Source organism: Lissotriton vulgaris, chromosome 9 (assembly GCF_964263255.1).
Source record: "Lissotriton vulgaris chromosome 9, aLisVul1.2, whole genome shotgun sequence".
NCBI lineage: Eukaryota > Metazoa > Chordata > Amphibia > Caudata > Salamandridae > Lissotriton > Lissotriton vulgaris.
The window spans coordinates 628040775-628061991 of record NC_141697.1 but is presented as its reverse complement, the minus strand read 5'-3'; the positions used below and the strand labels follow the sequence as shown (position 1 = coordinate 628061991).

The 21217-nt window shown below is 47.7% G+C and overlaps 1 protein-coding gene across 2 annotated transcripts in view; it reads right to left on the bottom strand.

Annotated features, from left to right (window-relative positions):
* The window catches only part of LOC147691989 (cytochrome P450 2G1-like), an 833534-nt gene that overhangs the window by 285182 nt on the left and 527135 nt on the right, over window positions 1-21217 (bottom strand). The window contains exon 5 of one of the 2 annotated variants that reach the window (XM_086938275.1): window positions 20748-20924. The exons of the other annotated variant lie outside the window; for it this stretch is intronic. Within the exon in view, the coding sequence (XP_086794401.1) occupies window positions 20748-20924 (177 nt within the window). The remainder of the gene's footprint in view (window positions 1-20747; window positions 20925-21217) is intronic. 2 annotated transcript variants of the gene reach the window in all.

Genomic DNA, 21217 nt, shown 5'->3' with positions numbered 1-21217 from the left:
ACCCTTTACCATAATTACACTACAACCTGCACCTAAAAAAACAATTACGCAATTAACATAAATAACATAATTAACTATCAATTCATTAATATTAATTAACAACTATTTGGGGGGGCGGAGCTAGCCGGCGTTCATGGTGGACGCTTAAGTGCAGAGCTCTGCGCTAGCGCTGCCGAATATCCGTCCAATATCCTCCAAAAGCGGCGAAAACTGTGGAAATCCGACGGGGGCTGACTCCCCTACCCCCCGCGGACCTCCGACGCGACTTTTGAAGGGTTGCGTGCACGAGTTCCCCCGGCGCCGCCGCCGACCGAAGAGCTGCGGACCAGGCCGGAATCCCCGCCCTGTCCTGGGAATCGAGGCCGAGTTGCGTCACCCGACGTGCGGCCCCTGAGAGAGGAAGCCCCGCTGAGGTGAGAGCGACGTGGCCGGCGGTAGCCGCGACCCATTCAGCGCACCGCGCCTACACTGCGGACCCCTGCTGTGGTGGCTGCACCCCTGGAGGGGCGAGGAGGACTCGAGTGAGCGCCGGCGGCGTGACAGACCCGCCGGGAGTGCACACGTGGCGCTCTCACGGGCGCCATTGCATTCTGCTGAGGGGACCGGCCCGACCACTCGGAGGGGGCCTTAAGGAGCAGCGGGCAGCTGTGGGACGGAGGCCCCCCAACACGAGCCCTGCACCCTCGAGCTGGCTGGAGGTATCCTGGCACTGGGGCACCCGGAGGGGGAGAGCGAGAGGCGAGTGCCTACCTCGGCCTGTGGCAGCACTGGGCACGCAAGCCTAAACGTGACAGCGACCTGAACATACGGCCTCCGGTGCCGGCCTGTGCACGAGGACAGCTCCCGCATCGTCCCATTGGGGTACCATTGACACTACAAGGCCTGTGGACACTGGCCTCCCTATCCGCAGCGGCGATGGGCAAGGGCGATCGGACGCAAACGAAACTTTCGTTTGATCAGAGGAGGCGGAAGGCGCCGGAGCCGCCGGCGGCCCAGTCCCCGGGAGCAACTGCAGACCCGAGCTCCGCACTGTGCGCAGAAATTAAAGGAATGCTCAACACGATGGAGAAGGGCCTACAGGAGGGCATGACGGCCATCGGCACCAAGATTGACGCCCTGGCGTATCGGATGGATCGAATGACGGAGAGGGTGGATAAGCATGCGGAGAGGCTGGACATGGCAGAGCGCAGGCTGACGGAGGCGGAGGAGGCACAGACAACATGGGACGCTGACCGCAAGCAGTTTGGGAGGCTGCTACAGGTGATACAGGACAAATCGGAAGATTTAGAGGCTCGCTCCAGGCGGTCCAACATACGCGTCACGGGTGTGGCGGAGTCGACCCAGACGGGGAAAATGGAGCTCTTTGTTGAGAAACTCCTTAAAACTCTATTGGGGGACGACACCTTCTCCCCCATGTTCATAGTGGAGCGAGCCCACCGCACCCTGGGACCGAGGCCCCCTCCAGGGGCGAACCCTAGGCCGATAATCGCGAAACTCCTCAACTACAGGGACAGGGACGCTGCCCTCCGTGCTGCTCGAGAGAAGGGGGAGTTGCAGTACGAGGGAATGAACATTTCGCTATACCCTGACTTCACCTCCAAGGTACAGGAGGAGAGGCGGCGATTTGTCCCCTATAAGCAGCAACTCAGAGACCTGGGCTTGGACTACGCCATGTTGTACCCGGCGCGGCTGCGCATCAATAGGCAGGGCCACTCGCATTTTTTCACCGACCCTAAGGAGCTGCAAAAATCCCTGAAGCAGTGGATCAAGGAGCATAGAGAGGACCGGACGGCGCCTGCGGAGGAGGGTGCTGGCAACGAGGACCTGGACGAGCAAGACTAGCGAGAAGGTGGGGTGCAGTGGTCCCTCCCGGGGACTCGGCCACTTGAGGACTTGCAATGATCCTAGTCTCTTGGACCGGTGGAAGCCCAGTCTGGGCGCCCCACTGCAGTGAGCGGACTTCTGGACATGGTACTACGGGTGAGATATAAACGAGCCACACGGATTAAGGTGGAGGGCGGCACTCTCCATGACACTGTTAGCCTGGCCCAGGGTGGTGTTGATAGCGCTCGACAGCAGGGAAAGGTCGATGTGATCCGGGGGGGGGGGGGGAAAGCCCGTTACGGCGGGTACGATATTGTTCTCATTACCTAAAAGCCGCACTAGCAATTGGGGGCGCTGGCGTAGGGGCGGCCTAAAGATATTGCGCAGAAGGGACGACCAGACGGTGGTCGATTAGGACATTGAGTGTGCTACCTCTGCCCTGGCGCTCATAGTGCTTGCGGCTCTTCTTGAGACTGCTTGGGGAAGTTTGAAGACGGGTGGGGGGGGTGAATGTAGGGATTTCGGTCACACCAGGTTGGGGTTGGTTGACTGTGGGCGGTGGGGGGCAATGGGGGTTCTGAGTTCAGGGATGTTTGAGATGTTTGGGGAAAGGTCCAACATGTGCTCTAAAATGTTATGTTCTACAGGATGGGTGGGTGGCTGCTGCTTCCGGTGGGGGGAGGCCCTCGTCGCTACACTACAATTGTTATCCTCCTTCACTGTTAATGGCTAACACACCACAGGCAGACTCACTGTGCGACACAGAGTCCCTCAGGGCTCTTACCTGGAATGTGAGGGGTTTGAATGATTATCGGAAACTCCGTAAGGTGCTGCACTACCTACAGAGACATCACATAGACTTGGCGCTGTTGCAGGAAACACATCTGCCCAACACCAGTAAGATGCTACAGCACAGGGGGATCCAGGGTCACTCCACTTACGCAGGCTTCACCACTCACGCTAGAGGGGTCCTCACCTGGGTCAATCCGAAATCCAAGTTATCCCTTGCCTTGGTAAAGGCGGACCCGGAGGGGAGGTTTTTGTTGAGCAAGTGCACGGGCAAGGGCCACAACCTGCTGGTCATGAATGTCTATGGTCCGAACTATGACTCCCCTGACTTTTATGCAACGGTTGCGGAACATTGTACTGAATGGGCCGCTGGTAATATGATCTGGGGTGGGGACTTCAATTTCACCTTTAGCCCTGAGCTAGATAGGTCTGCGGGCCCTGCCAGGCGCCCGGCGGCGGCGGCGCAGTGCATGCAGGCAGAAATGTTGAACCTGGGTCTGGTAGATGTGTGGAGGGAAAGGAATAGCGCCAAGGGGGGGTTCACGCACTACTCAGCGTACCACAACATCCATACCAGGATTGACTACTGGCTGGCTTCACACTTCCTGCTCTCCATGGTCAGGGGCTGCAGTGTGCTTCCCCGCACTCTGTCGGACCACTCACCGGTGCTGTTGGTGCTGCATACTCCCCAGCGGAGAATCCCGCCATTCACGTGGCGTTTTCCACCTTACTCGCTGCTGGATGAGGCTTTCAGGGCTGACCTGGGAGAGGACATAGATACTTTCTTCGCCACCAATCTGGGATCAGTGGACAGCTTTGGGATGGTTTGGGAGACATTTAAGGTGTACGTGCGGGGGGTGGTCATGGCGAAGCACTCAGGGGTCCTGAAGGCAATTAGGAACAGGCTGAAATATCTGGAGGGGCAGATAGCGGACTACGAACGCCGCCAGCTGCTTGACCCGAACCTGCCGGGGGATGGGACCCTGCAAGACCTTTTGAGGGAGTTCCATGAGGAAGCTGACAGGGAGGTCCGACATTTAGGAAAATATGCGACAGCACGCACGTATGGCGACGGTGACCGCCCGGGTGCACTGCTTGCCAGGATTATGAAAGGCACTAGGCGCAAACAGACAATCGCGGAACTGCGAAACTCAGGGGGGGAGACGCTCACGGAGGAGACTCACATTCTGGCGGAATTCAGGAGATTCTACGAGGAGCTGTACACCGCTAAAATCTCGGGGGTAGAGGACCAAATTGACAACTACCTCGGCTATATCAAGATGCCATTCCTTGAGAATTGGCAGAGGGAATTCCTGATGTCCCCCATACACCGTGAGGAGATATCCGATGCGCTGGCCACCATGAGAGCGGACAGTGCCCCCGGGATAGATGGTCTGACGGTGGCCTTTTACAAAGCGTATAAAGATAAGTTGCTGCCCCACCTCTCCACCCTCTTTGACGAAATCTGCGAGAACGGCGCTATGCCACTCTCCATGCGGGAGGCGCTGATTGTCACCATACTCAAACCTGGGAAGCCCAGCGACCTGCCAGGTTCGTACCGCCCACTGTCCCTTCTTAATGTGGACGCTAAACTCTACGCAAAAGTGCTGGCTACCAGGCTGGCACTAGTGGCGCCCGGGCTGGTAGCCCCGGAGCAGGCTGGGTTCCTCCCGGCCAGGAACCTCACTTACAATATTCGCACGGTCATGGGGGCCATGCAGCATACTAGGCATGACACTAAAGCCATTGCGGTCTTTCTTGACATGGCGAAGGCCTTTGACTCTGTGGAGTGGCCCTTCATGCGCAAGGTACTGCAGAAGCTGGGGCTAGGAGAACTATTCCTCCAACTGCTGGGCGCCCTTTATCACAAGCCCACGGCCAGAGTCAGATTGGGGGATGCAGTCTCGGAGCCGATCTCCATCAGCAGGGGCACGAGACAGGGATGCCCCCTTTCCCCGCTACTCTACGCCCTTGTGGCAGAGCCTCTGGCGTGTGCGATCCGGGAATACCACTCGTACGAAGCCATCAACTACCCCACCTACAAGATTGGCATTTCCACATATGCGGACGACACCCTGCTTTATGTCAGGGACCCGGCCAATAACCTCGCTTCGGTGCTGAGGGAAGTGGTGAGGTTCGGCGCGCTCTCCGGACTGAAGGTTAACTGGGCGAAATCGGTCGCCTTCCCACTGACCCCAATCACTGACCCCTTCGAGATGGACTACCCGCTCCAATGGTCCACTGAACCGATAAGATATCTGGGCATCATGCTCCACACGGACCCTGACGTCATGCTGAGAGAAAACTACGGGGTTGCTTACAGCAAACTCGCGGATGACGTAGAGCTCTGGATTAAACTCCCGTTATCTCTGATGGGTAGGGTTGCCTTAATGAAAATGGTCATTCTCCGAGATTTCTATTCCTATTCAATAATCTTCCGATTGTCCTCTCGAAAGCCTTCTTTGCAACCCTAAACAAACTCTTGTTGCGATTGGCGTGGGCCGGGAAACAACCTAGGGTGCAATGGAAGGTACTGCAGTTACCGTATGAGCAGGGGGGCTTAGCTGCCCCGGACCTGGAACGCTACTACAGGATAGCGCAGGCCTCCCACCTCCACACCTGGGTACATGGCAGCCAAGATGTTCCGCACGTGATACTGGAGCGGCTGTTCGCAGACCCTACTCCGCTTCCTGCTACCATCTGTGGCCCCCAAGACCGCAGAGTTGGCGTGCTAGACTCCCTTCTGTCCACCAAACATGCATGGCATTCCATTCTGCAGAGGCAAAACAAAGAGCTGATGTACGCTCCCAACATGCCTATACAATGGGCGCTCTGGCTGCCAACCTTGGCGGAACCGGCTGTCCATAGGGCCCTCCACGAACTAGGTGCTCTCACTCTGGGGGACCTATTTGAGCATGGACAGGTGAAGACGTGGGCACAGATCTCACATCGGAGGGAGAGCCCCACACTGCTCCAACGCTTTCAGTACCATCGGGTCCGTAGCGCCCTACTGGAACTGCTGGGCCCTGACATGGAGGAACCCCCCGCGGTCCCGGAACTGGAGTATGTCATAGGCACCGTATCTCCGAAGAAGCTGATTACTAGATTATACAGGATAGGGCACGAGCACACGGCCCCGCTCTACACGAGGGCGCGGCTAGCATGGCAGACTGACCTGGGCACCCACGTCGATGACGGCATGTGGGCCTACTGCTGTGCGGCCACCAGGCGCATCTCCCTGAACGGGAGGCACCGTTTGGTCCACTTTAAGTTCTTACAAAGGGTATATCACACGCCGGAAAGGCTCCATAGGTACGGTCTCCATGACACCCCGCACTGCGAGAGGTGCCAGGCCCGGGTTGCGGACTTCCTGCACATGGCCTGGAGTCGCCCGGGAGTCCAGAGGTATTGGACCGGCGTCTTCGCTGAATTGAGCACTATAGTGGAATTGGGCCTGGCAATGGACCCAGCCCTTGCTCTACTGGGGTACACGAAATTGGTTCCCGTCGCGGTTAGGAAACTGGTGAGCATGGGAATGCTCCTGGCGAAGAGGGTAGTCGCATTATGCTGGATGAGGGGGCCATTACCTACGCTCAAGCGATGGGTTAGCGACATGAAGTACTGCAACACGCAGGCGGAAACATACAGTGAGCTCCTTCCGCCCGGGAGTCGCCCCAAGAACTTCTGGGGGCTGTACCAGACCTACTTGTCCTCCAAGCTGGATGGGGATGTCTCAGAGGAGGGAGAGGGGGAAGACCGAGGGAGTGACGTGCAAGTGCCACCGGATACACATGACCAGGGTGTTCCCCCACACAACTAGCGTACTATGAGCGGTGGGGGGTTTTCCATCCTTATAGAAGTGAGAACAGGGGGGAGGCACACCGGGCTGAGGGAGGGCGGTAAACCGCACTAGCTACCACAGCTGATAGTGACGCCTGCGGGCGATTCGGGGAGCACAAATGAGGGACCGGTTGAGGGGAGGGGGGTGTTTAGAGGGTTAGGGGTTGGTTGGGCGAAAAGAAAAAAAAATAAAAACTGTTCTGTTTTGCCCATTTGTTCACAATGCACACTACTTTGCAGATGGTACGAGCCTACAGAGGAGGACCATCTCCTACTGACCTCCGGCGAACTCTCACACTGGACTCTGTGATGTTATTCTGTCATGGTACATGTCCTTGTTGTTGCATGGAGACCTATTGCCGGCCCGAGATGGGTTGTAGGCGAGCGATTAAGTGTACATTGTGCTGTGCTTTTTCATAATAAATAAACTAAAACAAAAAAAACTAGTCATTAATTAATTAAAAATAAAATACTTTCCACCTTTTACCTCAAAGAAACCCACAACAACAAAAAACACAAAAATACACAATTAACATAACGAATTATCAATTAGATAATCAATATTATTCAAGATCAAGAATTTTTTTATTAATCATGTAATAAGGTAACAATACATAATAAAGCAAGAGAAATGAAGGAGAGGGGGGGATGGGGAACAAAGAAAGAAAGTGTATCATGGGCAATAAGAATAAAAATTAAGAAGTACTATAATTATGCATCAAAAACAGGAGCAAATAAGGACAGAGCAGATAATAATGCAGAAAAATACAGGAAGTGAAAAGGGTATCAGGGGGGTTTAGGAACCTCCTGCTGAGCAGGCCGTAGACAAAAAGAACGGTTTACACAATTATCCAAATACATTGTAACAGGGAGCCATAGGCCTGCACGCTTGGTTGCCAATTGGGCAGGAAAAACAAAAGCAGTATCAAGTCTGTGGTTATGGCAAATGTTATACCACTATGCTTTAAAAGAAATGTCAGAGGAGGTCTTCCAATTGATAGTAATCTGTTGGAATGCAACAGCCAGGAGCAAATCGCCAATACGAACATGTAACTCAGTCTCCTCCCAACAGGGAGAGAGGCTCCCTAGAAAGATATGTGTGTTAGAAAAGGGAATACACGTATGGAAAATCACATTAATTTGGGCCCAAACCTGCAACATAATCAAAAAATATTTAACAACTAATTATTAACTAACTGAAAACAAATTACTTTCCACCCTTTACCCCATAAACCCCACAACCTCTACATAAAATGTACATAAAAACAATTAATAGCACTATTAAACATAATTAAAAATCAATAAAATAAATGATATTATATCAAAAATAAGCATTAATGTATTATAATTAAGGGCCTGAATAGGATGACAGTGGGATTGCTACTGACAGCCCTTCGATGGCAATCTCACCGCCATCGTAATGAAGACTCCCGCCGCCACATTAGTATGGGGGGCGAATGGGTGTCGGTCACCAAGGATCCTTGGGCCCGTCGGACCATAGGAGGGAACTTCAATCCCTACAATGGTGACGGAGCCTGCCAGTCACTGCTGTAGGGATTATGATGTCCCTCCCCACCAACCGTTTCATGGCGGTTTACCTGCCATGAAAAGGCAGGCAGAAAGGGGCATTGGTGGCCTGTAGCAGACCCCCCTTCTCCCTATCCCTCAGCTTTGAGTTTTGGGGAAAAAGTATAGTGCCCCCCTACATATCCCTGCACCATGTTGCAGACACTGCATGGTGCCTACCACATAGTGCAGGGATATGTGTAATGTCTTTTTTTGTACTGCGACCTGTGCTGCAACCCACAGCACATGCTGCAATACAAAATATAGACATTGTGACCACCGTGGTGGCGGTCCCATCCAAATGCCTATGGCAGGACCGCCGACAATCAGTCGGGCGGTCCCATGTACAAAAGGATGGCGGTCGGACGAAAGTCTGACCAGCATCATAATGAGGCCCTATATTACTTCCCACCCTATAGCCCTATAGCCCTATCATTTCACAGCCCGCTACAGCACAAAAAATCACAAAATGTAAATAAATTACATTTTCACAAATTTATTAAAAAATATTTTCATTTAAAATATACACTAAAATACATAGCAATAAATAAAAAACTTTATTTTAAACAACTATGTTTTTGCTATTGATATTAATGACTTAAAAATTTTAAAAATCAGTATTATTTACCTCAAAATTGATATCCTTGACAGAGATATTCTTGCTGATGATATATCCATATTACAATATTTTGGACATGATATTTTGGTATGGCGATATTTTTATTTCAATATTTTGTCTGAATACTGGTTTATGGTAGGCCCAGATGAGCTTCTGCCATAATGCCTCCGCTTTGGCAAAGAAAGTTGCTGGCAGAAACAGTGGAATACAGCTGAAGAAATAAATCTATCAGAGGAGGATAATCATCTTTATAAAATTACAGCGGACTATAATCCCCAAATGTAGATGATTCCACTTGAGGAAGACCTCTACTGAACACTGATACAGCTTCCCATAGTTATGCTTCAAAATATCAGGCATATTAATTGTTAAGATGTCTCCTAGGTAAACCAAATGCTGCACCCACCTCTGACCCTGAGCTGACAACGCCACAATAAATAGCTTCTGAGTTTTATCAGAGTTCAGCTTGTAGCCAGATCCTTCCCAAATGATTCGGCTAAAGCTACAACAGCTTTTAATCCCCCAATTAAAGCGGATGTCAAAATCACAATGTCATCTGCAAATGCGATTGTATACCCTCGCTTCATTTGAGGGATTTAGAGAAAGGCTTGATGTAGAGTGCAAACAACTGCAGGGATATTGGGCAGCCCTGCCGGGTATTATGAAGAAAATAAATCGGGTCAGATGGAAGACCTGCACTCTGTACCCTTGATTTAAGGTCCAGATAAGTATGCCAACCCCAAGATTTGAATATGGAACCCACACCAGCGGACTCCATTACCTCTAAGAGGAAGGACCAAGAGATCCAATTGAAGGCATTTTTAACATCCAGACAAATCATACGGACCAAGCTCTAAGCCTCAGAGGCCAACTCAAAAGCTGTGATAGCCAGGTTAGCATGTGACATTGTATCCTGGCCCATGTTGGTTTGCGTCCACCAAATGTGGGATAATTGCTGACAAGTGATTAGCAAGAACGCGAGTGTAGATTTTAGAGACCGCATTAATTAAAGAAATTGAACGGTAGTGTCAAGAATGTCAAGAACCTGTCCAAACTGTAGCTTCCACAGGAGCTGATGTAAATTCCTCAATTCCCAACTTCCCTACCAGTGAGTATCTACTCACGTGTAGGAGAAAGGGGGAAAGGGGAGTTGGAGTGAGAAAGAGAGACAGCACAGCTTCTCGTTCTTCGGACTGGATGCTACCTTCTCGTGTTGAACCCTGGAACAAAACAATCATGCATTCACAGTAACAATACCTTATCTACTCTATCAAATTACTGTTATCTATTGTACCTGTCTTTCACCGTGCTATTGCTGCTCTCTTGTAAATAAGGATATGTATCTTGTGGACCTTACTCTTTTCTTTCGTGGATAGGTGGCTTGCTGACTTGTAGGTTCTGTAAAATGAAACAACATGTAAACCTTGTCTAGAACCGCTCCCTACCTTTCTAAGAACTCTAGTTACCTTGCTACACCTGTCCTTAATGTTGAATTAATTTCAGAGAGAATAGTACTTGTCTTTATTGTTAAAGTTGGAATTAAATCTTCTTTCTTTCTTTTACAGCAAGAAGACTTGAACACGTGTTGGTAAGTACAATTATATATATATAATTATATCTACTTCTCTTACTTTCTTCTCTCTTGCTACCTTGCTGTCTTTACTGTTCCTTCTGTATATTCGACCTTGTAAATAATTACAGTCTCTCACGTGAAATTTTTGCTGAACTATTGTTTTCTTTCTCTTCAATATTTCAGTTTGTTTCTTGCTTGAACTCTGTCTTGCTTCAGTCTCTAATACACTCTAACTCTCCTTACAGACTTCGAGAGTTTAGGTGTTGCTGAAATAAATTGCCTTTCAGTTCTAAGTTTACTCACTTAGGGGCTCATTAGGATCGCGGACGGACTTGAGTCCGTCCGCGACCCCTGAGTAGGAGGGAACGTCCACATGGGCTGCGGCGTTCTCTCTGTGCAGATTAGGATGTGACCGCCAGGGTGGCGGTCACATCCTCTATCTTTAACATTGCGGTGGGTGCAGCTTCAAGCTGCACCCGCCGCAATGTTAAAAATGCATGCACGGCATTTGCGTGCACAAAGCGGCAGGCACCGCGCGGTGCCTGCTGCTTTGTTCACGCAAATGCAGGGGGGTACCATAGGTACCCCCCATGTGCACCCCCCACCACCCCTTCACCCAGGGGGCCCGCAATGGGCCCCCGAAGTGAAGGTCGGTATGCTTTTCCACGGCGTAAAAGCCGCCGTGGAAAAGCATAGAAGTGCAGACATCCTAATATGCCTGGCGGTGTCTGATAGACACCGCCAGACATGTTAGAGCTTTTCCGCCGCGGTCAGAAGGCGACTGCAGCGGAAAAGCTGCGGACGGAACACCAGACCCACCAGCCATCCTAATTTGGCGGTGGGTCTGTGGAGGCTCCGCAGCGGTTTTCCCGCATCCTCCGGGCTGGCGGTGGCTTCCGCCGGCCCGGAGGATGCGGGAAAACCGCAATCATAATAAGTCCCTTAATTCGGCGTTCAAAAACTCAAATATTCAACTCTGAATCAAGGAAATATCTGCCACTTAGCTGCTTAATTCTAGCTCTCTCTGTGAAGTTTCAGAAATTCGATTCCTCCTACGAATGACAACAGCCCTCAGGAACACGCTGTTGCCTCCTCAGAAATTCTGTTGAAGTGCGCAGATAGTTTCGCGAGCGATTGCCTCAACAGCTGCTATCGCTCGTGAATAAATAAACTAGACTGCTGACCTGACTTGAGATCGGGTGGCGGCCATCTTGGAATTCCGCAACCGATCTCCCAATAAAAATCGGAGAACAATGCTGACCAAGGTCAGCAAAACAACTCTTCTCAGATTGCTATAGCGAGGTAAGGTGGGCAAAAGTCTAGTTTGGCCTGAAATTGGTCTAAGCTTGAGCTGGGAGCCTTCACCCCTGACAGGTAGAACCCGCAAAGAGTGAGATCCTTCCCCTTCTTTGGAAAGACAGCAATATTAGTCTCTCTGCGGGACTCGGGAATGTTATCGGAAAGATCAAATATGTTAAAAAGAATCCTTAACACAGGGGACAAAATTAGTGCAAAGCAGACGTAATATTCAGATTGTATCTGATCAGGACCTGATGCCTTTCGACTAGCCAGGGAACTGATCGCCACTTTGACTTCAACTGTTGGGAGCCTCCAACTTAGACCTTTGAGCAGAAGGCGCTCAGCAGTCCAAATACTGCTGGATAAAACAAGATATATTCTTAGTGGAGGAGAGACAATACTCCCTATAGAGCTCCTGGTAAAACCAACAATGGACCGCACATACTAAAATGGTAAATGCAACTAACAGGCCATCCTCATCCCTAATTTGCTGAATATTATTAGAGCTAGATCTATTTTTTACCCAAAATTATAGAATCTGCCACATTTCCTCATTGTTCTCAAAATATGACAACTATTGCACCCTACTACTTTTCACCGCACTCTCCCAGAATATTTTCCTAAGAAAAGCTTTAGGAACTGCAGACTCCTTTAGAAGCTGCCTGTCAGAAGAACGTCCCTCACCCTGTCACTATTTTCTAGCTAATATTCATTGGACCCCAAAGAGTGTTGGATCCCCTTTCCTCCCTCAATGCATTCCTTCATTGATGAGAAGCAAATTTCAGAGTCTGATCTTGATAAAACACTTTTATGCAATCCCACACTACAGTGGTGCCATCCTTAAATTACATCTTAAAAACTCCCTTATAAAGGAATTCAATGAGCTAACATAGCCCTCTTCCAGGATTAACCTGCGTGCAAATGACCAGCTGCGGGAGCCAGATACCTGAGTAGGCATTCTAAGTTGTACAAACAGAGACAACACGTTATGGTCTGAAAGGACGCTTTGAGGTATGATTAATCCTAGAGGAAGAAGCCAGTGTGTTGCTAACCAAAAACATATTCAATCTTGACATGGTCTTATGAGGAGCAGAATAAAACGTGAAACTTAGATCACTAGGATGCTAAAAACACCAGAGATTAACCTGAGAGTATGAGGATTTTAGCTGTAATACTGCCGCCTGCAGCGGGTGCTTCACCTGGCGGACAAGGTCATCAGAAAGCTGATCAGAGGATGCAAACTGGGATATGAATCAGTCTTAGGACACAGTGTGATGTTAAAATCACCTCACAATATTTAGGATAGGGCCCAGAGAAGCAGCTCAGATAAAAGAAAATCAAAGACCCTTGAGTCAGTTGTGTTACCTACCTAAAGAATGCAAATAGTAATGCAATGCCTGTCATTCTGAATAGTTGCCATGAACCAGCGTCCCCCCAAATCTGATATTTGATGCAAAACCTCCGACTGACTATCCTGTACCATTAGAGCACCCCCCTCAGGGAAGAGGTATAACAAGAGAGGGATAAGACCTTACATTCCAGTTCCTCTAATACTGGGCTTTCTGTCTGAGACAGATGGGTGTCTTGAAGACATGACATTTGTGGCTGCAGATTGTTCAATTACTACTGTACAAGTTTTTTGGTTTTATAATGACTTGACCCTGTTGATGTGCCATGATAAGATATGCAACTGCTGCCCAGGGCCTCCGCACTTGCTAGCTGTTACCATGATCCCACATTAGCCATAGGTTTCCCCTCCCCACAACACAGTAGGGCATTCCAGCTCTGAGAATCCTTTGCCAATTCATGTTAACAATTTAACTTGCAAAGTAATTGACCTTGTTCCTGGTCAATTTGTCAAAAATCATACCCCAAATGCTCTGAAAAATAAACACAACATCCCCTAAACCACTCCCACCCTTAACCCTACCCCTGCCTACAATGTAGGCGAGCTGGTCCACCCCGTCCATGCCATGCCCCACATATCTGGGGCCAAGCCTAGGTGCAAACCAAGCCAGCTGCTGAAAAGGCACCAGTACCGCCCCCCCCCAGCAACCAAGAGTCCCATCCAAGACTGAAAGCAGAAAACAAAAAGAAACAGAAAAGAACAGAGAACGCCCCAACCCCAATTAGCAACCAAGACTCCAGGGCTAAAGCCAAAACAAGAAAGGAGGAGACCATACAAGCATAGCCCCAAGATAAAACCAACCCTAGAAGAGCAACAAAATACCTAAATCCTTCATCCAACCAAAACTCCCACCAAGAGCAAAAGAACCCCCCTAACCATTACCGCCAAAGGCAAAGAATATCCAATGCTAAAGCCATGCTCCAGCCTTATTAAAGACCAGGTGCATTAGCGAATTTATCAGCAAACAAATCCCCATCAAGCCAAAGATAAACCAAATTCAAGACTGAAAAAAGTAAGGTCATCACCCGACCCCCACTTGCCACTTAGTCAGCAGTTCTTGTATTTTATGACCATCATAGCAATACAAAGTCTGGCCATCTTTACGAATCAGTAGAGTTGCAGACTTCATAAGAGAAACCGAGGTCCCAGCTTCTGGAGTGCCGTAATGAACTCTTGCTTTTGCCACTGCCACACAACTGTTTAATGGCAATTGTCTGAGAAGATAGAGACATTGATGCCACATGCCTTAGCCAGCAGTTTAGGAGTCGCTCCCTGGAAAATCTCCTGCCGAAGTATGAAGTTAAAAAAAAACAACAGGAGAGACAGGGACATTCCTTGAATTGAAGTATGAAGTTCGCAATGTACGTCAGTACTGCCCGGGGGTACCAGTATGGTTTACTACAAAGCTCCGGGGCTCATCTCCATCAGGTCCTTCTAGGATCCCCAGAACCTGCAGTTTTCTGGTGTGACCGCTTTTACATGTCCTCAACCCTAGAAGACAGGGTCGTAATCTGTTGTTCCTGCTGAGCCACCTCCAGGCAATTTAATTCAAATGCTTTTTAGAGAGTAACCTGGGATGCTTACATGACCCCCAGCCATAACTGAATTATATCCATATTTTTTTTATATTTACAGAGATCAACTTGGTCTTCAGGTGGGCAGCCTTCAGTGCCATTCATTCCTTGCCATAATAATCCTCTCAATGCTGCAGAAGGAGAGGATACATGGCCCCTAACGTAGGAGAATCCTGTGTTGAAGCATTAAGTGGAGAACTGGAGCTGGTCCAAGGACCATCGGATTGTTAGAGCCAACTGGTGCAACCAAGTATTACCCCTCCGAAGGGAGAGCGATTCATGGGCATCAGTTCATTCCATAATAGCTCCTCTTCCACCACCAGTGACACAACCGGATCAACTAGGCCTTGATCAAAGACTGCAGACACCAGACCCTCAGCTGAAGCTGCAAATGGGCCATCACCCCTACCCCCCGATTGAGCTGCCAAAGTAGAAGGAACTGAGTGCCCAGATATAATCGTGGCAAGCTCATTCCAGACATTAGAAGCCAATACTGTAGGGTTTGCTTGCTCGAGGCCATCATCCACATCAATGTCATAGAGATCTGAAAATGAAAAGAAGGCCTCAGGGCCATCCCCTCCAGTAGCAGCAGGCTCCAAGCAACCAGGGCACAGAATCTGAGCACTGAAGGCTCAGCTGCAGGAGGCACGGAAATTGGGACCAGAACCAGTTGAGGAGGTAAGATGAGAATCGGTGGGATCAGCTTCCCAGTGCCCGAAAAAATCGCCTGCTCCTCATTCTGGCCAGCACAATAGTTGCAACAGGGAGGGTGAACCCACTATCAAAAATGCATCCACTGTTTGCAGGGGATAAGGTACCAGGCTGTCCTTTCCTGGTCCAGTTGATGCAACAGTGACTCCAGGTGCCTTTTCAATCAGGGATATATCTAGGGTGATCTTTCTGATCGGAATCCTCAACACCATCTTGTACTTTAGAGGGGTAGGAGTGGAGGCAGGAGACAACTTTCTCCCCCATTAAACCACTGCGAGAACTGGTGCTATCATTCCCCCTTACCAGGCAACAAACGCTTCCTCTCCAACTACGGTAAAGCCTGAAAAGCATGAGGGGATCTGCTCCCCATCACCCCCCTTTTTAGGAGCACTCTTCCCCGGCATCCTGCTTAAAATTGCTGCCCATCGCACTGTACACTCAAATGCCTTCCTCCTCTGAGGCACCTCAATCGTCAGTAAGCATAGAGTGAAGCATCCAGCCTGCAACAGTGTATCCTGCAAAGGGGCAGCCCAGCAAGAGAGGCGGTACCTGTAGCAAACAGTCAGCAACTAAGTAGCTACTGCCGCAGGAACATGCCATCCTTTGCCCCAATGACTGATTCGGAGCACAACCAGAGAGCCGCTGACCATCCTCTTCTCACACAGCTGCTGCACAAAGGATCTCTGTCTGCCTCATTTGAACTAGCAGCGGCCTCATGCTGGCATCCAATAAGGGCATCAGGAATTTCAGCGAGAACCAGTCAGCACATCATCAGCAGCCGGCTCTTGACCTTGAAGCCAGCAGCCGAAGCAGAGACCAGACGTCGTTGAGAAACCATCAGGACCCCCACAGACGAGGTAAGAGAACAAGCAGAAGGCCAGGGATGACGTCCATCAACATAATCACAGCTTCGGAGGACTTTGAAGCTTGGGAGCACGAAGCCATAACGCTGGTTTATCCACAAGCCGCCATCTTGCCTATCAATATGACCTTGCATGATAGGGCTTTTCATTGTGTATACTTTATTAGTGATGCTAATTAAATTACTAAGTTTTATATGTTTTCTAGTTGCAGCACAGGTAATTCATAATAGAGCACAATAGCTTCAATAAATATTTTAAACAGTTCTGTGCCTCATTTCTATTTATTATGAACATGCATGAGTCAGAGAATGAAATTTGATGACCTGTTACCACCGTTCCCTAAGAGGACTAGAGTGTTATGTTCTGGAGTGCCAATTTACCTGTTACCCCGAAAGATTAAGAGGAGTGGTAAGGTACTTTTGAGCTAATCTGGATTCGGGCCCATAGGTACTGATGTAGTATGGAGACTCAGTCCCTACTTACTGATGTTCTGTGAACCCAGGCATAGTTCTGTTCCCAAACAGAATCACTGTAACAAGCTCATAGAAAAAGTAAAGTACCACTGAAAAAGAACAGATGACAATTGAAGGGATCTAGGTATCAATTCAGGGTGAACACGATGGTTAAGAAGTCGGTGATGCCAAGTGGTCTTAATCCATACAGTTAAAATGAGACACTGTGAGTTTTTCAGCCAAAATGTTTTGTATTCAGGGACTTTTTAGTTTAACTTTTTTCCAATGTGCTAAGGGCTGTTGTCTTAAGGCAGAGTTCTTCAATCTGTGGGGCGTGCCCCCCTGGGGGGGCCCGACACCGTCTCAGGGGAGGCGCGCACTCCAGCCTAAAATCTCACCTTTGTACTGATTCTATGAACAAACGGCAGAGTGGAGCTGCAGGGGCCCTAAGAAGGGGTGAAAACCATTAAAGCCTCATTAACAAGAAAAAGGTCTGTTTAAGACCTGTAAAATACTTGGCGCAGGGGAAGCCTTCTCATCCAGGCTGCCACACACACGGGGTTAAGGGGGGGGGCTATCCTGGTTAATTCCTACAGCTGAAATGCTTTAGCTGCAGTGGGAGGCAAGGAGCCCCCTTTGCTAAAACTGAAAGCAACGATTTCATAGCCGAGAAGACTCCTTGACTCACACTGCAGATGAAATGAATGTCTGTTACTTGCTTTCAGTTTTAGCAGGGAAGGCTTCCTGCCTCCCACTGCAGCTGAATCATTTCAGGGAGGGACAGCTCTTCCCAGAAAGGCGACAATGTTGCTTTTTAAATTACACCGGCAGTGTAGCGCCAACCCAGACACCATTGCACCATAGTGCAAGGGTGTCTGATTGCAGGGAAAAGATTGTTTATGTACAGGAGGGGGACCTTCCTGTACATAAACCTTCTTTAAATGCCATTTGTCCCACTTCCATGTGTGCTGCTTAATGCAGCACACACAGAAATCACAAAATGGATTTTTTTAAACATTACAAATTCAAGGCATTTTGCTATATCCATGTGTGCTGCACAATGCAGCACACATGGATGAAGCAAAAATGAGGAGAAATAATGCATTTCTCCTAGTTTCGTCAGCTTAAGACCAGGTTCTCCCTGTTCTTAATTTTAACGCTGCCTCACTTTTACGCTGCCCTTGTAAATAGGGCGCAACATCAAAATCAGTGCCTGTTGTAGTGGAACGCCCACCGAAACACCCACTGCCCACCCTTTCACGCTACAAAAGGGGGTGGTAATGGACGGAGCATCTGAACCAATTAAACACTCACACCCAGTCAAAAGATCTGGGTTTAATCCATCACCGTTCTTTAGCTCACTCCGCTAAGCATAGCATGAAAGGGGGTCTTATTTACAAGGCAGCGTTAAGCCAAGTTAAGTGGCTTAACTCTGCCTTGTAAACACGGCAATGCCCCTATCGCCACCACAACGTCGTAAAAAGTGATGGTGTGGTGTCTATAGGGTCTTGTACATATGCCCCTGAGTATGATGAAACTATGAGTAGCACTATAAAAAAAATGTTATGTTTGCCAGAAAGGTGCTATAGAGATGAGGTGCATTCTTGGTGAGTGGTAGTGAGGGAATTCATGGAGAAGGAGGAAATACTCATTGTTTTGAACATTATTTGCCGGATATGGCCCGGGATATGTGGGTAGCGGTCGATTATGTAGTATACCAGATTCCAGAAATTTCTGTCAGGTGGTGGAGGGGGCCCGACATTTAAAAAAATTCAGCTGGGGGGCTCAACCTTCAAAAGTTTGAAGACCTCTATCTTAAGGTCACTGACTAGCTAAAGGTTTCACAAGCAATATAAAACCACTTTATTTCCACAGTAGCTACTTGTACATACACCGTTGGTGGGCATCTGGAGTAGCTACCAGAATGCATTCCTGTCCTGTAGATCCATTCCACATCCATGCAATGCCAGGAATATGCAAAAAACTGTCACGACCTTCATGCCTAGTTCATTTTACAAAGCAATGCATCATAATGTGAGCAGTAAATCAAGGGATCATATTCACTACAAACAATCATTGAGAAAGTCGATTATTTTGGCTTTTTTGCACAAAAGAGAAGAGATTACACAATACAGTGGAGGAGATTAGAGCATGTAATCTATTCTGTGTCACTAAGCATACACAAATGGGTGCTTTTTTCAAGTGAAATTGCTATAATCAGTATGGTGATGACTAGCCATACAGTATAGCGGGGGCATTTTCTGCAAAACTGCAACTTGACATATTCCAGTAGTCCCACCATACTGTTATCAGAATGTACTAACTCACCGTAAGTATAGGAAAAGAGCTGCAAGACGTGGCCTATAGTTCTGTTTTTGCGTTTTTGTTACTTAGCTGTTACATTCTTAAAAGGGCTTAACATACAAGGGTTGTTAAACTTTGAACATTTTCAAATTTAACTTTTTTTGTGGCACCCTGTAAGGTAGGTCAACTTGAGAAAATCTACCACAAAGGAATTCACGTTTAGCACAGGTCCTCACACAAGTGTCTTATGGAAGTGTTTTTCTGACAGTATATATGCAGTTGTGCACTTGTGTGGATACCTGACTGGCAAATTCACTAAGAATGTTTACCTTATTTTCCTTATGATGTACCAATTGACTAGTGTATTTTGTCGATATGAAAAGTGAAACAGCAGCACAACGCTGAGTGAGAAGCAGAGGGCTGACCAACATTTTTTACCCTTTAAAGGAAAGGAACAAGTAATGCCTTTGGGAAGGCCCCACAGACCTGGCTCAAAGAATAAAAAAATGTGCATTCCTAATACCAATATCTCCGTGACCTTTTTTCACCTCTCACAGTACATCAGAATAAATGCTGACCATATTCTTCTCTTCCTTTATCCTCTCTTTCAAGAAGAAAACACTAAACACTAGATCACAGTGTAATAATTACACCATAACCATGGAGGGTAAGGGTCTGAATTAGAGTATGGCAGATGGGATACTTATCAAAAGGTGATTGAAATTTTATCCATTGTATTGCAAGTGCCATAGGCTATATTGCATTCGTGAGATGGCATGTTTGTGACATCCACCAAACTCTAAATCAGGCCCTAAATCATTCAACAGCTGCAAATATTGCTGGTTGGTTGAGATTATGTTCTTTTCTCTAACATGGGTGTCAGTTCTTAACATACAGAAAAATCTCCAAACAGTCACCAGGTGCAGTTTTTGCCACTGAAGGTATTTACAGGCACATGCATCAAAAGCCCCTTTGCTACTGGTATTTTAGCATTTGGGATGCATCATCCCAAATGCAAAAATCGCAATTTAAGTAATCTCTAAATTGTGATTACATGAATTGCGATTGCATTTAAGGAATCGCAAACTGAGATTCCTTAAATGCAATGCATTAAAGTAAAATAAATTGTGATTTCCCTAATAGGGGGCTCAAATTACTATAAAGTTGAACTTCATGGTAATTTGCAAAAACTTTGAAAAATGCACTTTTGTGCATTTTTCAAAGTTTCATGTTGCGCACACACACATGCCCTTAGGTCATGTGCGTGCGCAACATATGTGCACAGATCAATTTCAGGGGATGTAACAGAGTGTCCTTTTGACACCCTTGCACCCTTTTCGAGGACCTATTGGTACTTGCAAATTGCGCATGCAATTTCCCATTCATTCCTATGGGCCTGTAGGCCTGTAGGCCCATAGGAATGAATGGGAAGCCATTCTTTATTTGTGACTCACAATTTGTGAGTCGCTAATAAGGAATGTGTAGGAATCGCTATTTTAATAGCGATTCCTACATGCATAGGCTTTTGCGAGTCCTTAATTGCGATTCCTTCATTATCGCAATTAACCACTCGCAAAATCCTACCTTGATGCATGTGCCTGTTAGCTCTGTCTTGGATCTGGGAGTGGTTATCCCCTAAGGACAAAAAAGATGATCTAGGGATAAATACAGAAAATAATGAGGCAATCAAGATGGTTTTGGCAGAAATTAGAATGGATTTTGAAAGCAAGCACAAATCCGCTCTACGTTTATAAACTTAATTGAATGTATTGGATAGACATAGAGATTGTTGACATTTATTTTTTTGTAAACTTCAACTTTTCTGTACTTTATACATCAGATCACTTTATACCAGATGGACACACAATTACATGAATGGAAGATAAACAGGTGAAGGCTCTGTGGAGTCCCCTTTGGGGACTTACCTGGTGCATTTTAAAGAGGAAGCATTCAATGAAGCTGCGGAGATTGTTTGGATCCAGTGTTTCTTGATGTTCTTTAATGTACTCTTTCACAAATCTTTTTACCACCTTCATATTACGCAAGAGCGTGTTATGAGGACCAGGCAACAGGCGCATAATACTTGGAAAGAGATTAAAGAGCTGTAAAAAGAGGAGAGTGCTTAATAGTTTCACTAATCATTAAACAATCATCTCTATTCTCTTTTTCATGGTCCTAGCTTGGGTACATGTGCAACTCAGGAGGGCTTTGATTAACCATAGTCAACATTTTTTTCCCTCTTGACTGTGCATGCCTTGATTATATATTTCCCTTTTGAACATGATTTGCACACATTAAACAAATCAATTGAAGTTGATGGTTGAAAGTTTGCATTTGTTACAATATGACATGCAATATGGATATAAGTTTAAGGGGGATATCATGTTTACAAGGG